Source organism: Colletotrichum acutatum (assembly GCF_030867785.1).
Source record: "Colletotrichum acutatum strain CBS 112980 chromosome Unknown BDZ83scaffold_66, whole genome shotgun sequence".
Classification (NCBI taxonomy): Eukaryota; Fungi; Ascomycota; class Sordariomycetes; order Glomerellales; family Glomerellaceae; genus Colletotrichum; species Colletotrichum acutatum.
The window spans coordinates 197,318-219,624 of record NW_026849060.1 but is presented as its reverse complement, the minus strand read 5'-3'; the positions used below and the strand labels follow the sequence as shown (position 1 = coordinate 219,624).

Here is a 22,307-nt window from a genome sequence, read left to right as displayed (position 1 = left end):
TCTTGTACTTAGGCTGTTGCCTATAGAACAACTGCTAACACCTCGCCATGCGATAGGCCGCTGTGGGCGAGCTTGCCGCTGCTCTGCCAGCATCCCATCGCGTGAGTGAACTTCCCGAAAAACAACTTTGAAAAGAGTGACGACTGACTCGTAGCTGGCAGATTTTGTTGGTTGAACCGCACAGCCACTTTCATCATCTCTTCGCATTTGTGAGTTTGGCACTGCGTCGTTATGATTTATAACTAAACCGTGATTCAGCCTCGTTTCGCAGTCCTGCCAGACCATGAGCACAAAGCCTTCATTCCATACACGGCAGCTTTCTCAAAGTCATCCGACCCATCGCGGCACCAGGTGATTCAAGCCCGCGCCAAATCTCTCCGCCCCAACTCCATCATTCTGGATAGAGAATGGCAAGGTTCAGGAGAAATTCCGTTCGAATATTTGGTTGTCACAACAGGCACCAGATTGCCAAGCCCAGGAACCATGCCCGGTGATGATAAGCCATCGTCGGTCGACACCTTGAGAGCGCATCAGCAGGCGGTTCAGAAGGCGTCTTCTGTCATCCTCATCGGAGGCGGCGCGGTGGGCGTCCAGATGGCTACGGATCTTAAGGAAATTTACCCTGAAAAGGAGGTGACTCTTGTGCATTCACGAGAGCATCTCATGCCTCTTTACCACACCAAGTTGGATGAGATTATCAAGGCTCGATTCGAGGACTTGGGAATCAAGTATGCTCATCAACGTGACATCTTCGTCTCAACAATTATTGACATTTTACTTTAGGTTGATCACCGGCTCCCGCGCTGTGATTCCTCCTGGCGGTCTTGCCTCCCAGACTTCAGTCAAGCTGCAAGATGGTCGTGAACTCTCAGCGGATCTCATCATCCCCGCAACGGGGCAAATACCTAACAACCAGTTCCTCCAGGATCTCAAGCAGACTGGCGATACCCCTCTCGTAAACCCGGCGAACGGCTTCATCAAAGTGCGACCGACACTGCAATTACAAGACCCAGCATACCCGCACATGTTTGCTGCTGGTGATATTGCCGACTCTGGTGCGCACAAGGCTGCTCGGCCTGGCGCTGGACAAGCGAAGGTAGTCGCTCAGAACATTCTGGCTATGATCAACGGCCAAGAGCCGACAGAGCACATTGTAGTTACTCCGCCGGCAATTCATCTATCATTGGGACTGGTAAGGCCACACCCACGGGTAACTGTTGAAAAGAAGTCGCGCTGATCGAGACCTCCTCTTTCCCCCGACATAGAAAAAGAACTTTGTGTTCAGAAACCCCGATGTTGCAGCAGGACAGACTGAGCCAGCAGTCGTGCCGCGAGAAGAGTAAGTTACTATCGTTTCAAGGCCAACCGTTACCGTGTACTGAGTTTTATTCAGGGGAACAGCAGACATGAACATTGAGGGGGTGTGGGAGCGAAGAGGTGTCCGTATCACCGACCCCAGAGAGTACCACCTGTGATACTAGAAAGAGTGGGGGTCACTCACTGCTGTAAGAACCTGCAGAGAAAGACGGCGAGATATTTCGATGCACAATACACCGGTCATTAGATAGACTTAGAGGCCGATCAAACAGTTGTCGCTAACCAGTATATGTCGATCAAAGAGGAAAGACCAATCAAATTAAAGAGAAATCGTCTTCCAGAGGTTGACAGATCCTACCGGCGCTGACTTAATATCTTCTCTTACTTCCCATCGCCGTCCTCATTTGTAAGATAAGGGTCTAGAGTGGTCATGACTTCTTCCTGTCCGAAGCATTCTGCTAAATCCCAGGCTGTTTGGTAAGCACCTTGTCCCTCTAGGGCGCCATCTTCCAGCAACAGCTCGACTATTCCACCATGATCACTTTCAGCAGCTAACATCAAAGCGCTAAACATATGGCTCTGCCTGTCCTCATACGCCCGAGTCTCGTGTTGTAGAAAGATTTGTACCATATTGTACCTGCCAAGCTCTGCAGCCCATGCGAGAGGTCCGTCATTGGATAAATATCCCCAGAGATCCGCACCATGATCGAGCAATAGCTTGACCATTGCCTCGCTTTGACTCCCAAAAGCAAGCATCAAGGGCTTGCGGTGATCGGAGCAGGTGTTTTCGCATGCTTGAAGGGCGTTGGTTTTCGCCAGAAAAGTCCGTACTACCGCTTCTTGGCCATACTCTACTGCCCAGCAAACTGGTGTTTGAAATTCCTCCCATTGCAACTCTTCCACCAAGTTTGGGTCTGCCCCTCCGTCAATCAACAGGCACACAATCTCGGTATAGCCCCATCTCGCAGCATATGAGATGGGTGGACGATCGTCTTCGTCTTTGGAATCCAGATCAGCTCCTTTGTTGACCAGAAGTTGAGCGATTTCTGTGAGGCCTCTCCCTGCGCACAGAGAGAGGGCAGTTCTTCCTTCCCTATCCTTAACATTTACGTTGATGTCTTTCTCCAGCAGAAGCTTGGCTACATCAGTATGATTGTGGAACAAAGCCCATAATAGGGGAGATCGCCCAGTGTCGTCGCGAAGATCAGTATCAGCATTACTTTCCAGCAAAAGCATTACCTCGCCCAATAGGCCTTTCTCTGCTGCAAATGATAAAGCTGTCCTCCCATTGTTATCCGAGAGATCTATAATGGCGCCCTTACGAACAGGCGTTGGGACCTGTGTCTCAGGGTTGGTGAAAGTGGCTACCATCGATGATTTCAACATGCAGCTCTCCCTGGGCGGCATATCGTCGTTCATGGTGATTGAGAGAACGTCGTTTCGAGATTCATGTTCGACGAAGCAGAAGTAGAGGAACCTTAAAGTCAGGAATGAAGTAAAGAAGACTGGAGCGTTCTCAAGGAATAAATCCACCTAGAGAGGTACGCTAGGCAATGTAGGCACAAAAATGAGGAATTGCTGTTTAGTTATAAAAAGTAGATCTCATCCGAACATTGGCTTTTCTCCACTCCTAGCGCAGCTGCCTAAACTAACGACAAATAGTTAGTCATCCATTTGCCTGTTTGTGCATGTGGCAAGCCAATCGTCAAGCTTAATGAGTTTGACTAGAAAACTTTATTTTAGGTCAGAAAGATTCGATGTTTTGATTGAACAATATGGGTTAGGTGAGATTGAGGTTATATGGCGAGTTTGCGATACCATCCGCCGTAGTACCGATGAAGAGGTAGCTAGAACTGTAGTGTGAGGAGATGAACTGCTATACTAATTAAGAAATTAATTCAAGTGGAGCTGATTACCTTCACGATTTTGGACGAAGCGAAGCCGCCTTACGCAATACCAACTTCATATATCGTGCTTACACCTATACCAGATCTAACACAGCAACACAGCATAAACATCAACGAACTGTTCAAGGTAGGCCGCAATTGACCTGCCTTAATTTTATGTCCAACTCTGGGTTGCACGGACAATATCTTGGTTTTATAAGTTCTTGAGCATAGTCGCTGCCTTCAGCATGTAGCCGAGCATCCAACTCTCCGAGGTAGATACTATCGTGCGGCCAGTGAGTTTTGTATCTATGTGCTTCGAACATGCGCTGCTTCTTGCTAAAAGCAACCATGGTAGCAAGTTTTTCACGGCGTGGAGATGGCATAGATGATTGTCCGAATAGCTTGGCCTTTCTCGGTCGGATCACCACCCCAATGTGCGACCCTTTGATCCCAGAGGATCAAATCTATAGGCTGCGCCTCAACTTTGATAGGTTCAAGTCCTTCTTCACGGAACTACTCCATGTCCTGCTTTGTGGACGGAAATACCCCTTCCTTCTTCCATGACTTCGGGTCGGTCTGCGTATTGAAGAACTCGTCCAAAACCTTGAACGGTTTGGTAATAACGACCAAAGACCCGTCCTCCGGGCCAGCGTGACTGAGACTGATGGTTCCCTGTACGCAGTGAATCCTTCGCTCAAGAGGCGGTTGGTCATCGTGGGGCCATGGAGCCCGAGAAGGTTTTTCTTCCGGTCGGGATAAGTAATGTTGAAAGAATCGAGAAATTCAAGAAGCTCATTGGTTTTCCAGATATTGGAGAAAGGATCCAAGGCTCCGGACTCCTGGCGTGCTTCCTAGACGAAGCGTTCATGGGTTGCAGCACGATTCCCGAAAGAATTGACCTTTGATTGCACCAGTAAGTTCTCATCAATCCAGGGTGACAGGTCGTCCAGGTCAAGAGCGGTATCGAAGGACTTCAGCGAAGCAAACGCGCGATACTGTTACCGACGAGCCTTCTCGGGGTCAATGGCGTTTTTTTTTTCAACGGCATAGCCTTGGATTATGAGGTCATCTATGAAGTCCCCGTATGTTCCCATCAACCTAGAAGGCTTAGCAAATGTAGGCAAAGCACCAAAAGCATCAATACTTACCTGGAAGTGCTCTGGTTGACAACGATGGTTGAGGTACTTGTTTGAGCAATCATGGTGCTTGTTACGTTACATTGATACGACTTTATACTGACTTAATAACTCAACCTACTTCGTTCAACCTCAGCCGCCAACTGCACTCATGACCATATTGCCGACATGGCTGGTTACTATTTATGAACTGTACGCCGAATCAGCTCGAAACTGCGCAATTTCGGGACCATAGAGACAGAGACTCCGACCATGACTCCCGGCCACCTCTAGTCGATCGCGCCTCCGATGCTAAACGCGCTGCCTGGCAATAGCAAAATAATAACGAGGAGATAGGGGGGGGATTTTGGGGCGGCCAAACGTAGGTAATTTGGCTTATTCTAGAGCGGCTTACCAACTCAAAGATGACTGATGCTAATGAAGTCTTAGTTCGCATTATCCGGCGAGGGTGTCTCTTTCCGTGCATTTGGTGTAAATTTCTCTTAAGGAAGCTAAAGGACATCAGAGCATCCAGGCTTCTATAGGAAAACTTTTCCTGGAAGTACTTATTAGGCTGCCTTCCTCTTCAGGCTACGATCGCGGAAAGACTACCCCGTACTAGACAGACGCTAGTGCGCTATTCGAACTTATAAACTTTCACTTTACAGATACGGGGAAGACCCAATCACTCCTTGGCCCATCTAGTATATGTAAGGCTGTACCAGCTTTTAGGCTAAATGAACTGATCTGCATAGATACGAGGTACTCCCGCATTTGCATACACTAATGTATTGTTGTGCGGGGGGACTGAGGTGCATTCTAGATTATCCTGTAACCTACTCCGTGGGGAAATCTTCTTTCTACCCGCTTTAGTATGTATTATTTGCCGGCGTTCAGTTGAAACTAACACACTATTATACTATCCATGGTTATGTGTACTTACGCGCGCCAATATCATCATTCGTTGCTACTTCAGGCTGAATGACTGAACCGCACGAACGAGATTCCTGGAGTAAAACTTTATTTGAGAAAGAACATATGAGAGTGATCCTAGCGATAAACACGACGACGGTCGCGATAGTTGCGCGCGTGAAGTATATATTTTGCCGTACTCTAGGAAGAACGAATCCCATCCTGCAACTCAGGCGACAGGAATGAAAGAATCTTTATAATTCATTGCAAACATCGAAAAACCCAGTATGATGTATCCTTCGAAGCCCTGGATCAATTCCTTTTTGTTATTGGCTTTAAGTCTCTCCCCCTTTGGCCCAGGGATCGCCAGAGCAGACAATCCGATCATCCAGACCGATTTCACTGCAGATCCGGCGCCGGTTATCTACAATGACCGCGTCTATCTCTTCACCAGCCATGATCAGGACTCCGCGACCACTTGGTACAACATGAAAGATTGGCTTCTATTCTCGTCATCGGACATGGTCAATTGGCAACATCATGGCTCACCAATGAGCCTTGAGACCTTCTCCTGGGCTACCGTAGACGCGTGGGCAGGGCAGGTGGTTGAACGCAACGGCAAGTTTTACTACTACGTCCCCATCAACCGCGGGCCTACCTGGGCGACCTTCGCCATCGGAGTGGGTGTCAGCGACAAGATCGAAGGGCCGTATAAAGACGCTATCGGCGGTCCGCTTCTCGCCAATGGCCAATTCGATCCTACTGTCTACATCGACGATGATGGCCAGGCGTATCTTTACTGGGGTAATCCAGACTTATACTACGTCAAACTGAACGAGGACATGGTTTCCTACAGCGGTGACATCGTCAAGGTGCCCCTCACCACAGATGGCTTCGGCGATCGCGGTAAAGGGCAAACTATGTACCAGGAGGGACCTTGGTTCTACAAGCAAAATGGTCTCTATTACATGGTCTACGCAGCCAAATGTTGCCCTGAAAACATCCAATACTCGACTAGTCTGAACCCGACCGGACCTTGGACCTACGGCGGTATTGCTATGGCTACTGGAGGAACCAGCGACACCAACCATGTGGGAATTGTAGAATTCAAGGGCAAGCAGTACTTTTTCTACCATAACGATGCCCTTCCTGGCGGCCAATCCTACAAGCGATCTGTCTGCGTCGAGAGTTTCAGCTACGGAGCGAACGGGACCATCCCGCAAATTCCGATGACATCCGAAGGTGCAGCACAGGTTGGCTCCTTGGACCCTTATGTCCGTCAGGAAGCCGAGACGATCGCCTTTTCGGAGGGCGTTGAGGCTCAAGTCACTGCCTCTGGTGGCATTGCCGTAGCATTCATCAATAGTGGTGATTACATCAAGGTCAAGGGTGTTGACTTTGGTATCAAGGGCGCGAGCCAATTCCGTGCCGCTGTCTCATCTGCAACCAATGGCGGCCGCATCGAGTTGCGCCTTGACAGTCGCAGCGGACAACTGATTGGGACGTGTACCATTGGGAATACTGGGGGTTGGCAGACATGGTCAACTATCACATGCGCTGTGAGCAATGTGATTGGCAAACATGATCTTTTCTTTGATTACATTGGTAACGGCACTGAGTATCTGTTCAACGTCGATTGGTGGCAATTTTCGTAGTGGTTGAGTTGTGGAGATTCTTATTGTAATAGGTAGCTAGGTATTATAGGAGCTCAAAAGCCTGATCCCGTCAAGGTCGATCTTTTGCGCCTATAAAGCCGGAAAAAAACCACTACATAGGAAATGTCAGTCCGCATTACGTCTTCAAGCCTACCCCTGTGTCTTCAGCAACGCCAACATCATTTACGACTCAGTCGATAACACATGCCAGCCTATTCATGTATTATACTGGGGCTACCTCTCTTAGACAATCGCGGCAACCTCTCTGTCCAGCGATTGAGCCAAGACCATGTCATAGTACATTCCCCGCCTCTGGAAAAGTTCCTCATGTGTGCCGTCCTCAGCAACCTGGCCTCTATGCAGCACAAAAATTCGGTCGCAGCGCTGTATAGTCGACAGGCGATGAGCCACGGCAATAGTGGTTCGGCCAGGCTTCTCTCGCGCGACCGCCTCGATGGCAGCTTGCACCAGCGTCTCGTTGGCGGTGTCTAGGGCGCTAGTGGCTTCATCAAAGAGCAACACCTCCGGCTCGCGGATAAGCGCTCGGGCGATTGCGAGACGTTGGCGCTGGCCCCCGGAGAGAGTGACACCGCGGTTTCCGACGTCGGTCGCGTATCCGTCGGGCAAGCTGCTAATAAAATCATGCATGTTCGCCGAGCGGCACGCGCGCTCCACGCGATCATCTGCGTCGGGCGCCGCCGCTTCATCGTCCGGAAGACCAAGGAGAATGTTATCCCGGATGCTGCCCTGGAAGAGCGCGGTATCCTGCGACACAAGGCCGATGCGGGAGCGGTGGAATTGCACGTTCAAATCTCGGATAGTTGTGCCCTCAACGAGGAGCTGTCCAGAGTTGATGTCGTAAAATCGCTCTAGAAGGGCAATCATGGTACTTTTGCCGCAGCCCGAGGCGCCTACGATGCCAACCGACTGGCCCCTTAAGATCTTTAGATTGAGACCGTGTAGTACAGAGCGATTGGGCCGGCTGGGGTATGCAAAGGTCACGTCGCGGAATTCGATGGCTGCCCGGTTGTTCTCGCTCTGCGGCAGTTCCTTGACGCCGGAGGAGGTGTTGATGGGAGGCTGCGATGTGCGCAAGTCAATGATGTGATTTGCCGCGGAATGTGCTCTAGAAACGTCTGTTACAAAGGTAACCGTTAGTATTTCTAGTCTCTCCCTGCCTTACGAATCCAACTTGAGATGTGTGGCTTGATGAAGCAACTTACTCGACGAAAAGCCGAACAGAACACCGCCCGATTGCGACCCCATAAGCACCGCCATGAAGACAATGAAGAATGTTCGCATATCATAATGACCCTCAGACAACAGCTTTCCGCCATACCAGAAGGCCAGGCCCGTCACGGCCATGTTGATACTTTCAGCGAATGCATGGACAACCATCGTTATCATCTTGCTACGCAGCTCCCGGCTGGCACATTCATCAAGACGAGCCTTGAAGCCGTTCAGAACCTTGTGTTCCAGTGTCAAGCTAGAGACGGTACGAATGGCGCCGACAGCCTCGGATGCGAAACGAGCGCTTTCCAGGTACGTCTGGGTCAGGCGGTCCTCGTTGGCCATTTCGAGTCGCAGACGGAAGAAGCCGGCACCGAAAAGTGTCGGCATGCCGCCTGCGATGACGACCAGACCCAGACGCCATCCCATGGCGACTGCCAGAATAAAACACGAGACTATGTCAACAAAGATGACGATGATAAGAGCGAGGTTGGTGGACAGCAAATTTTGAAGCCGCTGAGGATGCAGCGAGAGTCGGCTAGTCATCTCGGACGCACCGTGGCCCGTGATGTCAAAGAAAGAAACATCCTGCCGCAACATTGCGTCGAAGTATCCCCGGCGGTAGAAGCGCGTGGTGTGGAACGATGCTATAGTCCAGAAGAACCCAACGCCTAGGTAGCACACGAAGACACCTAGGCTGAAAACGAAGTACATCAATGCCCAAAAGTTACCGCGCTCTACCAAGTAGTTGCCGGGAAGAAGCTGCAAGGTCGGGAGACTGGATCCGAAAAGGACTGCCTGCGCGGGGAAGAGACCACCGCCAGCTGCCGAGGATAGGATGCCAAAGAGCCAGATTGGCCAGATGTGCCAGTGCTCCTTCCAGATAATAATTCTGAGGCACTCAGCGATGGAAAGCTTGCGGGAAACATCTGCGTCTTCGTCCTTGGTCTCGTGTTCATTGTCTTTAGGTTCTGCGGCCGGATGAGATTGCCTGCTTGCAGACTTGGACAAGACCACCGGTTTGTCGTCTGTACTTTCGACTGAGCTATCGTCCCCATATGGAACTTCCGAGGACGCGTGTGTCTCTATACCCGCTTGTGCAGCTGCCGCCTCACCCGTATGGAGCGTCTGGGCATTGACAAGCTCGTGGTACGCACCCCTTAGATTAAGCAGCTGCTGATGGGTACCCTGCTCAACAATATGGCCCCGACTAAGTACAACGATTTTGTCGGCCTTCTGGACCGTCGAAAGTTTGTGCGCAACCATGATTGTAGTCCGTTGCTTAGAGACATTGTCAAGGGAAGCTTGTACTTTCCTCTCTGCCGTAGGATCCAGAGCTGATGTAGCTTCGTCGAGTAGGAGGATCTGCGGGTTGGAGATGACACTCCGGGCAATGGCAACACGCTGCTTTTGACCTCCACTCAACAGAGCGCCGCGTTCTCCAACCTTGGTGTCATACTTTTGCGGCAGTTCCTGGATGAACTCATCCGCAAACGCCTGGATGCACGCTTGTCGGACAAGTTCCCTCTTCTCGGGTTCGGGGAGATCGTTCATGGGAGTTCCGTATAGTCCATGGACTACATTGTTGTAGATCGTGTCGCTGAAAAGGACTGGTTCTTGCTGAACAAGGCCGATCCCCCCACGCAACCATCGAAGGTCAAGATCAGCAATGTTATGACCGTCCACGTGGATAGATCCGCTAGTTGGGTTGAACCACCGTTCGACCAGTCCAACAATCGTACTCTTTCCAGAACCAGACGCACCCACCAATGCCGTTACCTTCCCAGCCTCAAAGATTAAATTGACGTCACGCAAGACTTGAACAGAGGGCCGTGACGGATAGGCGAAACTGATGTTGCATAGCTCGACCAAGCCTTCACACTTGTCGGGCCGCGCGCCTTTGTCGGCCAAGGGATCGATCTCGGACTTGCGATCAACCACCTCAAACATGCCCTGAGCGGCGGCTGAAGCCTTGGCAAAGTCACCGAACCCCGGGGCCACATTGGAGGCTGCGTTTGTACCCAAAAGGACCGCGAGCAGCACTGAGATGATTTGCCCACCGCCTCCGATCTCGCCGCTGTTGAGCAACTTTACACCATAGAACCAGGCAAGCGAGTAGGCACAGTAGATCGTGAAGAACTCCACACTCCATTGGACACCGATGACGGGACCCTTGCGGAAGCCGAGCTTCTGCGCCCCTGCCAGGTAGTCGTCGTACTTGCGGCTCAGCTTAGCACTGGCATTGTAAGCCGTCACGATGCGGGTTGAACCCAGAGCCTCCTCAACCAGGCCGCCGGCGCGGTTGTATCTCTCTAGGATCTTTGCCTCAATCTTGGCGTCTGATGGTGTATTCTGATTAGCGCTGAGCAATCTATGCAGGGGGACAGCACACTTACCGAGGCCAAAGGTGATTTTGAACCCGATGAAGAGAATGGGCAGCGAAGTAGCCGTGACAAGGGTAAGCTTCCACTGCCGTGTGAAGGCGACCACAAAAGCGGCAACGAACATGGACATGTTCTGAATTAGGCTGCCGACCTTCTCGGTGCTACCGTTTTCCACCATGTCGGCGCTGTTGGAGATGGTGGACGCGACGGTGCCAGGCGCACAGGAGTCGATGAAGGAAACATCCTGTCGGATCATCGACCGGATGAAGTCGACGCGAAATGCCCTAGTCACACGAATGCCCACAAGACCGAAGCACGTGGAATGCACGTAGACGAGAAAGAAGCGGCCGATGAAGAGATAGAGCAGCCAAAGGGCGTTCTTGGACATGTTGCGGTAGAGGTCCTGTCCCGAAATACTGCCATTTTCATAATCATTGAACTGATTCACAGAGGAGCCAAACACCACCGTCATCAGTGGCGGTAGAATACCGGAGGCGATAGCAGCAATCAGGCCGATGAGCCGGAGGGCGTGATCCAGCGATGTCGAGTAAGACCAGTGCACGCGGAAGAAGAAGTGGAGCGACCCGGGATTCTTCTTTTTACTGTCTTTGGCTTTGCCATCGTCAATTTGGTCCTTATCCCTTGTCCTAGTATCGACCTGGCCTGGTGCGCTGTTTTTGGAGTTGACGGTGGTGTCTGTCTTGGCGAGCGTGGCAGGGGGGGCCGACTTGTCTCCGAGGTCTGCCATCTAGGACGTTCACGCAAGTACTTGCGACCGTTCTCGCCGAAGTTCCTTGTGAACAAAATAGAGGACTTTTTGCCGAATAAGGTTGGTGGGTAGAAGCCCAGTTGTTGGCAAAGAAATCCAACCACAGCCGTAGAGAAAACAGATAGGAAAGGAAGTTGCGCGACGTCTATTGGAAAGGGGTTTTTTGGACAATTGAAAGGCCACCAGACAGCCTAGATAACAGTTGGATGAAATCCATCACCGTAACAGGTGTAACGGCACAGCGCTTTCGCTTACGATGCATCAAAGATGATTCATGTTCATACAGGGGACGGAAACGCGAATGCGGAAGGTCATATCGTATCCAGATGATGCAAATTTGTGGGTCTTTTGCAGAATGTAGGGGTCCTAGAGTCTAGATCAAGTCCAATCTTTGAGCATCACGTTTGATTAGCTCGGCAAAGGCTTGATTTACGGTTGGTGCTTATCTTGTTGGTTGTTTGCTTGGCCCGTTGCCCGCACTGTGTTCGCCATGAAGAGTTATTCAATGTCACAAACACTCCTGGGGTTGGAATACAATTCGTGTATGGGAGCTGACTTGGGATACGTGTACTCCGTACCCGTATTTTAGAGTCTAGAACGCCGGGGGATTGTCCATTGCGGGTCGTCCCGTACGTATCGTCTGCCAGGGCAGGGGAAGGGGAGCAAGGGGGAGAGGTGCCGCGGTGCCGCGGTGAAGATTACATGTAGACACACCCTCACATACTATACCGGTTATGACCGTTTTGTTAGCCTGCATAGGGCTAGCGACGGCACAGAATTGCACATGTTCCGAGGGCCTAGATTCGATTGCTCGGCTTACAAGATGTATGTGAAGCCCTGCAAGCTTACGATTTGAGGAGGCGTACAGCTATCTGTCCCTCAAGGAGCGACGTCGCAATGTTCCAGCCATCGGTAAGGTATGTCGGTGTTGTGACCGCGGTTACAATGCATGAAGGAACGTTTGTATACAGGGACCGTTATTTCTACGCGGCAGGGGGTGAATCCTCTTAGCCGCGACATAGTATGCAGGGACTTCGGACACGGGCAGGCATCTCACTTTCCGAGTATCTACATGAACCATGCAAGATTCTGCTCTCACAAGTATCACTACCAAACAGATACTTCAGATGCAGGTAAGCAAGAAAGCCTATCTTGAGGCCCAGATCCCGCTCGCTTTATTGATGTGCTTCGGAAACAGCCTGGACCTCAAGACGGATGGAGATACAGCGGCTGAAGTCTCGCGATGCAGGGATGAGACTGCATGCCCCTCTACACATGTGCATGTGCGGGAAATTGTAAGCAAAGTCTACGGCTTTGGCCCAAAAGCTCACTTCCGCGGCTTACACGCATTCAGAAGGATGGTGGGCAAGATCTCATAGGCGTACGGGATCTGTAAGCGCGGCCTCTAAGCCATTTCGTCGCAAACGAGGAGGCGGACATTGTTAGGTGGCAGGTGAAATCGGGTCTTTCACGGATCTTGTAACGTAAATGGTTGTTCCTCCAATCATTTCCTGTCCTGCCTGGTAGGCTTTCGGGAAAACGGCCTTTCGCGTAAATGCCTTCGGACTCATTATCGCAGGCAGAAAAAAACAATGTTAACGCCATGCTAAGTTAGCCAATGAGAATAACAGAATACGTGGAGAAAGATGAAGCCAAGCTTCACCCCGGGACATGATTTAGCAGACGGAAAAGAGGGGTAAGCCTCGGTGGTGCAGTGTGATCGGAAACGAAGTCCTGCGCCAGATGAGGGTGACTGGGTGTCGAACAACAGTTGTACTGGGGGATCGTGTGATGGAAACCAGCGAGCCGAAAATGACAACGAACGCCGTGAAGCGTGGTCCCTCGAACTTGACTGGCGAGCATAATGGTAGGTTTACGGGTTTTACCTTGACGCCGAGATGTGGCTCATGTGTAGGTAAGTGCCTGGCAATAAAACCAGTCGTTTGCCCTGAGAAATTGTTTCCTTTCATAAGGTTTTTCTTTCTCATTCTCATATAGAAATAGCTTTTGACCCATTGCCCTCCTCGAAATGTCTAACATAGAGGTTTTGATCAACACTCTGGCCACGGATGCTGCTGTCATCAAGGAGCCTAACAACACAATTTCCTCGCTGGTAGGCATCTTCCCAAAGGCAGATTTTCTTTGGTCACTGGGCAATCTAGGCGAGACTAATCGTGGCGAGTTGGCCCGCCGCTTGTTCTTTATTTGGACAGGCTACGTTGTTCTACGATGTATTTACAACTTCTACTTTCATCCTCTTTCTAAAATCCCCGGTCCATGGCTAGCTGCCATGACGCCGCTCTGCGACTTTTGGTACGATGCCGTCAAGAACGGCAACTACCTTTGGGAGATCCAGAAGATGCATGAGAAATACGGTAAGCCCAATTCATTTCACTCCTCTTACCAGCAGACGTCAACGGGCGGTCTCTTGCGCAGATTGCTGATTGTTACTGATCAAGGCCCAATTGTTCGCATCAACCCCAACGAAGTTCACATTGACGACCCGGAATACTATCAAAACGTTTATGTCGGCGGCACTCATCGCATCAACAAGGACTCGTCTACCGTAGCCGGTTTTGGTGTCCCAGCATCCGTAGCAGCCACCGTGAACCACGCCCAGCACCGTTCACGCCGCGGCTATATGAACCCCTACTTCGCAAAGCGGTCCATCGTTTCCATGGAGCCCCAGATTCATGAACGTATCACGGCCATGCTGAACCGCCTCGACGGTGCTCGCAAGGAGGGCGCCAAAATCTCGCTGGACCTCGCGTTTTCCGCCATGACGGCAGACATCATCACCCAACGCTTCTTCGGCTACCACTACGACTACCTCAGCATCCCCAGCCTGGTTTCGCCCATTCGTGAGGCCTTCAAGGGTGTTTCGGAAATCTTCCACTGGACTCGCTTTGTGCCCTGGGCCATCAAATACCTCAAGAAGCTGCCGATCCCAGTTATCCGTCTGGTCCTACCACCCGTCGCGGAGCTCCTGCTTCTGCAAGAAGACATTAAAATCAACATCAAGAACAAGCTCGCCAGCGAGAATAATAGTCTTCAGTCCAAATCAATCATAATTGAGGCCCTCGGCAACTCGCACGTTCCTGCACAGGAACGCACCATGGAGCGTCTTGTAGATGAAGGCCAGGTCATTATATTCGCTGGAACAGAGACATCATCGAGATCGCTCGCTGTGGGCATGTTCTACCTACTCGCTGACAAGTCTCTTGTCACCAAAGCCCTCGATGAGCTCTCCAAATTGGACCACATCCCCGACGAAGAGCTCACAATGAAGGATCTCGAGACACTGCCCTTCATGGTAAATATACTTCCCTGTTTACTAATGGCGCACGCAGCCGAAGACTTTCCGTCAACTAACCGAAGTCTTAGACTGGCATTGTGAAAGAAGCTATCCGCCTCTCTTACGGACCCATCACCCGTCTTCCACGGGTCTTCACCCACGAGACGCTTCAGTACAAGGACCATGCCATTCCTCCTGGTGTAAGTAATTATATAATCTTTCTGAGCTTTCGAGCATATTTTCTAAGACAAAACACAGACGCCTGTAAGTCAGTCGACGTATTTTGTGCACACTAATGCCAAGTGCTTCGTGGACCCCTTCACATTCAACCCAGACCGCTGGGTAGAGGCGGCTAAGGCAGGGTTTCCTCTCGAGAGGTACCTCACGAGTTTCACCAAGGGCTCCCGTCAGTGCCTTGGCATCGGGTTAGTGAAAGCAACCATTAGTCCTGTCTTTCGTCGCATAACTCTAATGACCATCGATATCCAGCTTAGCCCACGCCGAGCTGTATCTGACATTCACCCGCGTTCTTCGTAACTTCGATATGGATTTGGTGAACACTTCGATTGTCGACGTTCAGGTCCATAACGTCTTGATCATCGGGCAACCCAAGCTCGAGAAGGATAAGGGCGAAGGACAGGGTGAGGTCGAGGTGATGGTTACACGCAAGCTGAGGTCCTAAGATAATGTTGGTTCTGCGGAGGTGTCGATGTCTAATCTTTCTGAACAATGTTTAGGACACTCCTTGAAGACCAGAAAAACTAGCAGAAGCTCTGATATGACAGCGCAGAAACTGTACATTAATTTTGCTTGTTTAGATCGCTGTCTCAATTTAGTTGTCCCGGTCGCTTTCTTTCGTCGATATTGTTTCCTCGTGCTCCTGGGCTTGCAAAGGAGGTTCGAGATGGGTTGAACTTCCAATAACTTATGATTCGATGAAATATGGTTAAACATGTCTCGCCGTCAGATTATCTGACCGAATAGATCATAGTAAACTGAGCATATACTGTAATCAAGAGGGAAAACCAAACTTGCGGTGATACTTCAAGCATGACGTTACAAAAAGCTGTACGTGAGTAGCTTGAGCTTGCACAAGACTACCAAAAAAATTGTCAGGGTCCACCTCTTTGAGAAAACAATGCCATGTGACAGCTAATGAGACCCAAGTAGATTCGCTTGAAATTCTGTCGCGAAGCGGAAGTACGTCAATACGAAAGTTGAATTATCGAGACTCCACCTATCCTAAATACAAAAACTTATCAAACCCCAAATTGGGTTCCCATGATCCATATGGAAGTGACTAGATATACTCCTGCGGCCAAAATTTCTTTGCCCACTTTGATACAGCACCCACAGTGTTACTGGCATTGATAGACGTCTTCGGAACTAGTGGTGTCGCGACTTGGACAACCTCCCCGACGCTATGATCCTCAACAAGGTCAGCAACAGGAGGGTAAGCCCACTCCTTGGGGTCAACAGCCCCAACGAGGTCACCGGCAGCCTGGTACCGACGGAACTCCTTCGCCGTGGCACTGTCACCGCCAGCAGCGCTAGTGACGAGTTCACGGAGACGGTAGCGAGGATCGCTCAGGTAGCGAGGATCGCTCAGGTGCCAGGTGACATAGCCCTGGCAGAAAGTCTGGAGGGTGTCGGCGATGCTTGGGTCCTTGTCGGCAAAGACCTCAACGATCTGCTCCGAGCAGCGGATTGTGTCGCGCGTCAGCTTGTTCAGCGCCTCGGCCAGCGTGATGCGGTCGCACTTGGCGTAGTTGTTGACGAGTGACGTCTGGTCACGCGGCTCATCGAATTCTTGAGGGTTGCAATTCATTTAGCGAGCGATCTTGGCAAACCGCTCGTGCCTTGGCGAGCACGCAGGAAACGAATCGGATCGCATGGGGGAGAAACAAGCTTGTGGTCTAAGCTTCACGCTTCTACCCCACCGACGATGATCGGCTCTGCATCAATGCCAAGCTTGCACTGGAGATGAGATAATGAACGTACCTTTGTAGAATGATAGTAGGTCGTTCACAAACACCATCCAGTTCTCCATCTGAGAGATGACAGACGTGATCTCCGTAAAGAGCTCCTTTTCGTCAAATTGGGCTTTGGGAAAGATGGATGCGCCGACGCAGTGGCCGAGGCCGTTCATGCGACGCAGAAAGCCGGGGAAGTCGTATGAGCCCGGGAAGCCCTGAAAGTTATGTTGCTCAATCCAGCAACCCTGGAAAACTATGGCTCGTTTAGCTTCGTGGGCAGGAACATGAGAATTGTGAGCATTCAAGGCTCCTCACAGTCGGTCGTGCTCCGAACCAGGTTTAAACCGCAGTACGGACCGTAATGGCTAAGCACAGTTGGGAACTGCGCGTTCACCATCTGCCACCAAGGGTGCCGTTGAGGCTTCCCGGCAAGAAGATCCTGGTAGAATGACTGCATAGTTGCGTCGGGATCATCTTGGCTGTCATCAAGCACTAGCATATAAGTGTAGTGGATGCTCAGATCTGCCATAACCTCGGGGTCGACGCGCACCCAGGCGTAGACTACCATGGCCACAATTGTCTGAAGAGATGCCTGGAGACGTCTCGGGCTGGCTTTGATCAGACGCTGCTGCGTCGGCTGGGCAAAGTGCTTCGCCGCCTTAGCGTAAGCATAGTGTAGATTACGGACCCTGTCCTGGTGTGTGTAATTGGTGTCGTTATAGTTGATAATGCTCAGAAAGCTCACGACAGCATCAAGATAACAGTCTGTAGGAAAGCTTGCGGTGTCCATGATGTTTGCTGCTGCCTCCTTTTTGTGATAGAATGGGAAATGACTCAATGAGGGTGAATGGATGAAGAGAGACTGGAGCTTCAAGACAACTTGGAACATGAGGAAATGGGAAGACTTAAAGGGCAAATATGACATCAAGAAGTCGCCGTTTTAGCTTGCAGTCGGATAACATGCTATGTATTACTGTTCACAATCTCGCACGTCCGGTGTTGCCTGGCTCCCGTGAAGAAAATGCCCAACATGAATCACGCAGCGCCAATATCTTGCTTACACCCGCATAACAACGTTGCCCTTCGCAGAAAGCCGAAGCCCGCAACAGGAAAGATCCATAAAGATTGCGCAGTGTTGGAGTTGCCTGTTTTACCCCCTAACAGGTTCTAGGCCGTGTCTTTAGCTACAAGGGGGTCAGGCTTTGTCGTATTTGGTCAAGTTTGATATCTGTCCGTCTTAGGTGGATGGCTAGACCAAAACATCTTCACTCGGACTTGGAGTGTATTCCGGGCGCGCATGAAGAAAATACCCTGGTCAAATCACAAAAAGAGCCCGACGAGATGGAGCGATGCGTTGTGTACATGTACATCAAGTTACAACTGCGTGAAGAAGAGGGCAAATCCTGCTAATTCTGCAAGGGTTTCGGAATTCATACACGTGGCTCCGTCTATGTCGGCCTAAAGGTCACTTCGTAAGCCTGCAAGCCCCTCAATCAGCGCTGTTGCGGTCTGTTTGCGGCACAAAACACGAGATACGATATGGGCTTGAGAAGCAGGATCTAGACCAAGAGGCCTGGGGGCGAGTCTCATAAACTGCATCATGCTATCCTTGTTTGCACTCGGGCCCATACTACGTGTCTGGTTGACGGGAGATCTGGACCTACTTTCCCTTTCATCTGCCTTACATGAACATGCAGGAAACCACTTGGTGTTGTGGCCTCCGCCATATTAGGAGACCCGAGACTTATGCTGCATGCAGGGAGTACTTGTGTTGTAGAATCCTCGTGGACTTCTGCATCAGCTCCTTCAAGTCATCCTTCTGATGTAATGCAACTTTATCAGTACACACCGTAATCAAAGCGAAGAACACTTACAAGTGGACTCGTTGCCGGCGGAAGTCCACCGCATCAGCCGCGGAGACCCTCTAACGATCTAGCCGAGGCGGCAACTACCTAGTATAGGCGCCGTGAATTTCCGAACCCGCTGCTACTGCATAACATTGAAATAGTAGGCGCAAGGCACTGTTTTCTGTGTATGCAACATATCAGTGTCGCACCGAGTATTCTAGGTGAAACAAGTTTTCATGAAACGTAGCCCAGGAATCTGCCAATAAGAATGTCAGGAAGCCGCTTCTGACGCAGTCGAACCTGATTGCACCATATTGCGCCATGTAATCACTGGGAATAGTACGGCTTGGTATACAGCCTTTGCGCTGACATTCCACAAGTAGATAATATGATAACAGGGGCGGTAGATCTTCCCATTAAGGGCAACTCGTTGGTCAAGCATTTGTACTCCGCATGGATTGTGTGTGGGGTGGGTGTGCGCATATGTGTGCTTACCCCCTGCTACTGAGTATGGATACTGGTATGTGAGGTGGATCTTCAGGGACATTCCAAAACGGCAGGCCGTTTGCGGGCGTCATTCTCTGTTACCCTACTTGTCGGTGTTTTACTGAGTAGTGATAAGTAGGGGCGTAAACCGTTCGTTTCCGCCCATGTATCTCGTAGGCCCTGTTCGCAGATGGGGCTGGACCCTGATGTTCAGGGTCCTTTTCGCATGGGCCCGATGGGTGTCTGGGGTTTAAGACACTCCGGAGATAAGTACGAAGCTTCAGGGTCCGTCCCACAACCAAAAGTACTTTGAGGGGAATGGGAATAGAGACCCGGACCAGAAAAGAGGATTCTAGACCTTGGGGAACCTAATCTGGGAGACCGAGTTGGACCGGAGTACGTAGCTTATTGCCATTCTCACAACACTCATTGGCCGTATCAGTGCGACCACCATGATGCGTATTAGCTCAGCCGACGGAATGCAACAGTGTTCGCCAAAAGTACTGTAAGCGCAGGCCGTTTGTGAGCAATCCTGGCCAATGTTAACGGCTGTGCCACAACACAGCATCTCGCATCGTACTTTGAGTTGTCGCGATTTCTTCGGCTTTCCCCGTCGGACGTCTAGTAAACCATCGTCTGAATGTGCGATTGCCTTTCTCCTCACACGTTATCCGATGAATTGAAAGAGATAGTCAGAGATTCTCACAAACATTCGCAATTGAAACGTAAAATGGGGACCCTAAGATATCGTAGCTCGTTCTCTACAGATCAGAATGAAGAATTTTCGTATAGAAATGAAAGACAACACCAATAAACCCAGCAAATTTAGACATACGCGTAAAGTAACGAACTGTGAAGTTATTGTGAAAGCTGGTTGCTGTCCTCAAGTTCATCTTCGCCAAATGCGATGAAGTTACGTACAACATTGGATCAAAGTATGCATAATTGTTCTCAACAGCATTGATTCATTCTAAATTTCCGAGATCGTCCTGCTATCCTGTCTGGTAAGGCTATTTTTTGGCGTGAATCACCACCCGACTCAGAGCTCATTTGCTTGAACCTGTTATATCATTGAATTCAATATGGTGGGGTGTGAACTACATGTAAACGTAGAGCCTGTCGCACCGAGTACAGCATGCAAATCATCTACAACTCAATCTCCTCCTTGCGGCGACGAATCACAATTCGTGCATTGTCGTTAGCCGACCAGTACAAAGCCTGGAACGTAGGATCCGTGGGAGCGCCCGGAGCCAGCTTGAAGTCGTACTTCAGAAGGATGTGGCTGAGGGCGATCTTGAGCTCGTTGGCGGCGAAGAAACGGCCCGGGCACGCATGATTGCCCATGCCGAAGCCCAGGGCATCGGGTGTCGTCGACACGAATTGTGCCGTCTCGAGCCCTTGCTCCTCACGCATGCGCAGGAAGCGGTAGCCGTCAAACTTCTCTGGGTTGGGGTACTTGTCTGCATCCCAAGACTTCGAGGTGGATACCATGAGCTTGGTGCCTTTGGGGATCTTGGTACCGTCTTGTAACATTGTGTCCTTTAGCGCGATACGACGCATGACAGCTGGGGGGGACTATGTTAGTGGCTCAATGTTTGAAAATTCAGAAATACCCATAGATATGTTCTCTTACCAATGGCTGCGGGCTTCATGCGCTGACTCTCTTTAAGAACACTGTCCATAAGACGCAGCTTGTAAAGGGTAGACTTGCTCCACTTGTTGTCGGACAAGACGGTAATGACCTCCTTGCGCATGTCCTCGACCAGCTGGGGGTCCTGGCAGAGATAAATCATGAGCGTGCTCAACGAGTCTGACCCCGAAAAGTTGGCGGCGATGGCCATCATAATCTGGGCAACGGTGGCGTCATAGGGACGGCCGTTGGCCGCGTCCTCCATCCACTGCATCGCATCGAGGTGGCGAACGGGTTCAAGGCATTGTCTCACCCGCTTCTCTTTCTCGCGGCGGCGATTTTGAAGGACCGGATCGACAATGTTGAAAGACGTCTGTAGCTCTTGCCTGATGGCTCGGCACCGGGGCAGATACCAGTAGACAAGCGGGCGCAGGAACTTGGGCCATAAGCGTAGGTCTTGCGCGGCCTGCATTGAGTCCCTGGTGTAGTTGACCGTGACCTGAAGCCAGTCATCATTGCGACAGAGCTCTTCGCCGAGGAAGATTCGGGAAGACAGCTGGGAGACGATCTTGAAAGCGAGAATCTTGAGCGGAATCTCGTGCCATTCTGTCGTTGAACATCAGCATTTTCTCATCCTGATTGCATCACACGTCAAATCGACTAACCTGCTTCATTCGTAAAGTGTTTTTGCAGCGCATGGCTCGCCTCCTCGGAGAGGGGAGTATTGAGTCTGACGATATCCTGGACGAGGTTGATCTTGACAGCGTCATGAAAGATTCTGTCACGGGTTTGTCCTTGGCGAAAAGGAGCAAAACCACCCAGATTGGTGTGCATGTCCTACATCAAAATAAGCCTTTTGTCACAGCATCCGTCTTGGCCATAGTTGCTCACCTCCTCCACGTGCTTGCCAAAGTCAAGCGCCTCGTCGTCCTTAATTCCACTGGCATAGTCGGCAGAGAGGAGAAGCTCAACGCCATTCTCAGTTTGCACACGGAACTTGTCGCCAACCTAGCAAAGTCTGTAAGTTATACTGTGCGACCCTAGTTTTCCGTTACCCTAGTGGAGATTGGTAGCTTACATTGAGAAGGGCATGATCAAGAATCTCCTTGGCATGGTTGCAGAACCTTTTTCGCTGCTCCTTGGCCGTCAACTGCCACCATTCCTTGCCGTTGACAAGAGGAAGACTGGATATGTCATTCTTGTCCTCGCATGCGAAAATAGTGAGTCTTCCAAGGATTGCACTCAAGGCCAGTGCAATTACAACACCAAGGCCCTCGGGCGAGAAGAACTGCTGCAGAGCAGCAAGGAGCGCGTCTTCAATCATGATACTTCTTCAATTTCAAACGTGCAAAAAGATTATCTACAGAGACAGAGATCTCATAGAAGGCAATGGTGGTCGGGAGATTGAAGTAGGAAAATGATTATGTTCTAGTTTGGGACCGAGTCACCTTGTGGTGAGATTGCCATTCAGATTGATGAGTGAAATTACATGAGTGATTATGCTATGCAATCGCGGATTGCCTATCAAAGGCATTGACAAACGAGCTCACTACTATCGCCACTTCACTTATCACGAGCCTGAAGCTGTGTAGCCTGAATGCACTTGATGCGCGGAGGAACTTTTGCTTCGAGGTCCCGGCCAGAGCTGCGCAATTCCACGACGGAATCTTACACCCCATGTGAGACGTGTTCAAGGCCACATCTCGCGTTCGCCCGAAATGGCTGCTTGCTTCAGATGTCGTGATAACACAAAACATCAGTCACTTTCGAGCCTCAGCAAACCCATGCTTTCCTGATCTTGC

At 50.6% G+C, this 22,307-nt stretch overlaps 7 protein-coding genes across 7 annotated transcripts; 3 read left to right on the top strand and 4 right to left on the bottom strand.

The window, feature by feature from the left end:
• Nucleotides 1–56: 56 nt before the first annotated feature.
• BDZ83DRAFT_580967 (uncharacterized protein) lies at nt 57–1,475 on the top strand (the record flags this gene model as incomplete). The annotated part of the gene is made up of 6 exons (XM_060505402.1): nt 57–101; nt 162–209; nt 259–728; nt 784–1,192; nt 1,266–1,339; nt 1,394–1,475. Coding segments are annotated over 6 exons (1,128 nt in total), but the record flags the coding sequence as incomplete, so codon positions are not given.
• Nucleotides 1,476–1,698: 223 nt separating this feature from the next.
• BDZ83DRAFT_753603 (ankyrin repeat-containing domain protein) lies at nt 1,699–2,736 on the bottom strand (the record flags this gene model as incomplete). The annotated part of the gene is made up of 1 exon (XM_060514368.1): nt 1,699–2,736. The coding sequence occupies one exon, from the start codon at nt 2,734–2,736 to the stop codon at nt 1,699–1,701; it is 1,038 nt and encodes a 345-aa protein (XP_060363444.1).
• A 2,784-nt stretch (nt 2,737–5,520) lies between these two features.
• BDZ83DRAFT_653162 (methionine biosynthesis MetW) lies at nt 5,521–6,888 on the top strand (the record flags this gene model as incomplete). Its single annotated transcript, XM_060510597.1, has 1 exon — nt 5,521–6,888. One exon carries the CDS (start codon nt 5,521–5,523, stop codon nt 6,886–6,888), a length of 1,368 nt encoding a protein of 455 aa, XP_060363443.1.
• Nucleotides 6,889–6,955: 67 nt separating this feature from the next.
• BDZ83DRAFT_793682 (ABC transporter protein AtrC) lies at nt 6,956–11,338 on the bottom strand. The gene is made up of 3 exons (XM_060515785.1): nt 10,515–11,338; nt 8,112–10,457; nt 6,956–8,024 (listed from the first exon to the last, which is right to left on the bottom strand). The coding sequence occupies exons 1-3, from the start codon at nt 11,248–11,250 to the stop codon at nt 7,132–7,134; spliced, it is 3,975 nt and encodes a 1,324-aa protein (XP_060363442.1). The 5' UTR covers nt 11,251–11,338; the 3' UTR covers nt 6,956–7,131.
• A 1,962-nt stretch (nt 11,339–13,300) lies between these two features.
• On the top strand, nt 13,301–15,248 carry BDZ83DRAFT_753600 (cytochrome P450 monooxygenase; the record flags this gene model as incomplete). The annotated part of the gene is made up of 5 exons (XM_060514367.1): nt 13,301–13,646; nt 13,731–14,584; nt 14,656–14,766; nt 14,825–14,991; nt 15,056–15,248. The coding sequence occupies 5 exons, from the start codon at nt 13,301–13,303 to the stop codon at nt 15,246–15,248; spliced, it is 1,671 nt and encodes a 556-aa protein (XP_060363441.1).
• Nucleotides 15,249–15,801: 553 nt separating this feature from the next.
• On the bottom strand, nt 15,802–17,332 carry BDZ83DRAFT_702395 (trichodiene synthase; the record flags this gene model as incomplete). Its single annotated transcript, XM_060511458.1, has 3 exons — nt 15,802–16,375; nt 16,568–16,795; nt 16,858–17,332. 3 exons carry the CDS (start codon nt 17,330–17,332, stop codon nt 15,867–15,869), a joined length of 1,212 nt encoding a protein of 403 aa, XP_060363440.1. The 3' UTR covers nt 15,802–15,866.
• Nucleotides 17,333–20,021: 2,689 nt separating this feature from the next.
• BDZ83DRAFT_580930 (cytochrome P450) lies at nt 20,022–21,829 on the bottom strand (the record flags this gene model as incomplete). Its single annotated transcript, XM_060505399.1, has 5 exons — nt 20,022–20,440; nt 20,509–21,111; nt 21,171–21,342; nt 21,397–21,513; nt 21,584–21,829. 5 exons carry the CDS (start codon nt 21,827–21,829, stop codon nt 20,022–20,024), a joined length of 1,557 nt encoding a protein of 518 aa, XP_060363439.1.
• Nucleotides 21,830–22,307: the final 478 nt, after the last annotated feature.

Coding starts and splice junctions, on each gene's coding strand:
- BDZ83DRAFT_793682 (XM_060515785.1), bottom strand. CDS start 11,250: ATGGCAGACCTCGGAGACAAGTCGGCCCCCCCTGCCACGCTCGCCAAG. Junction 10,458..10,514: donor CAAAATCACCTTTGGCCTCG/GTAAGTGTGCTG, acceptor ATACACCATCAG/ACGCCAAGATTGAGGCAAAG. Junction 8,025..8,111: donor TCTGTTCGGCTTTTCGTCGA/GTAAGTTGCTTC, acceptor CCTTTGTAACAG/ACGTTTCTAGAGCACATTCC.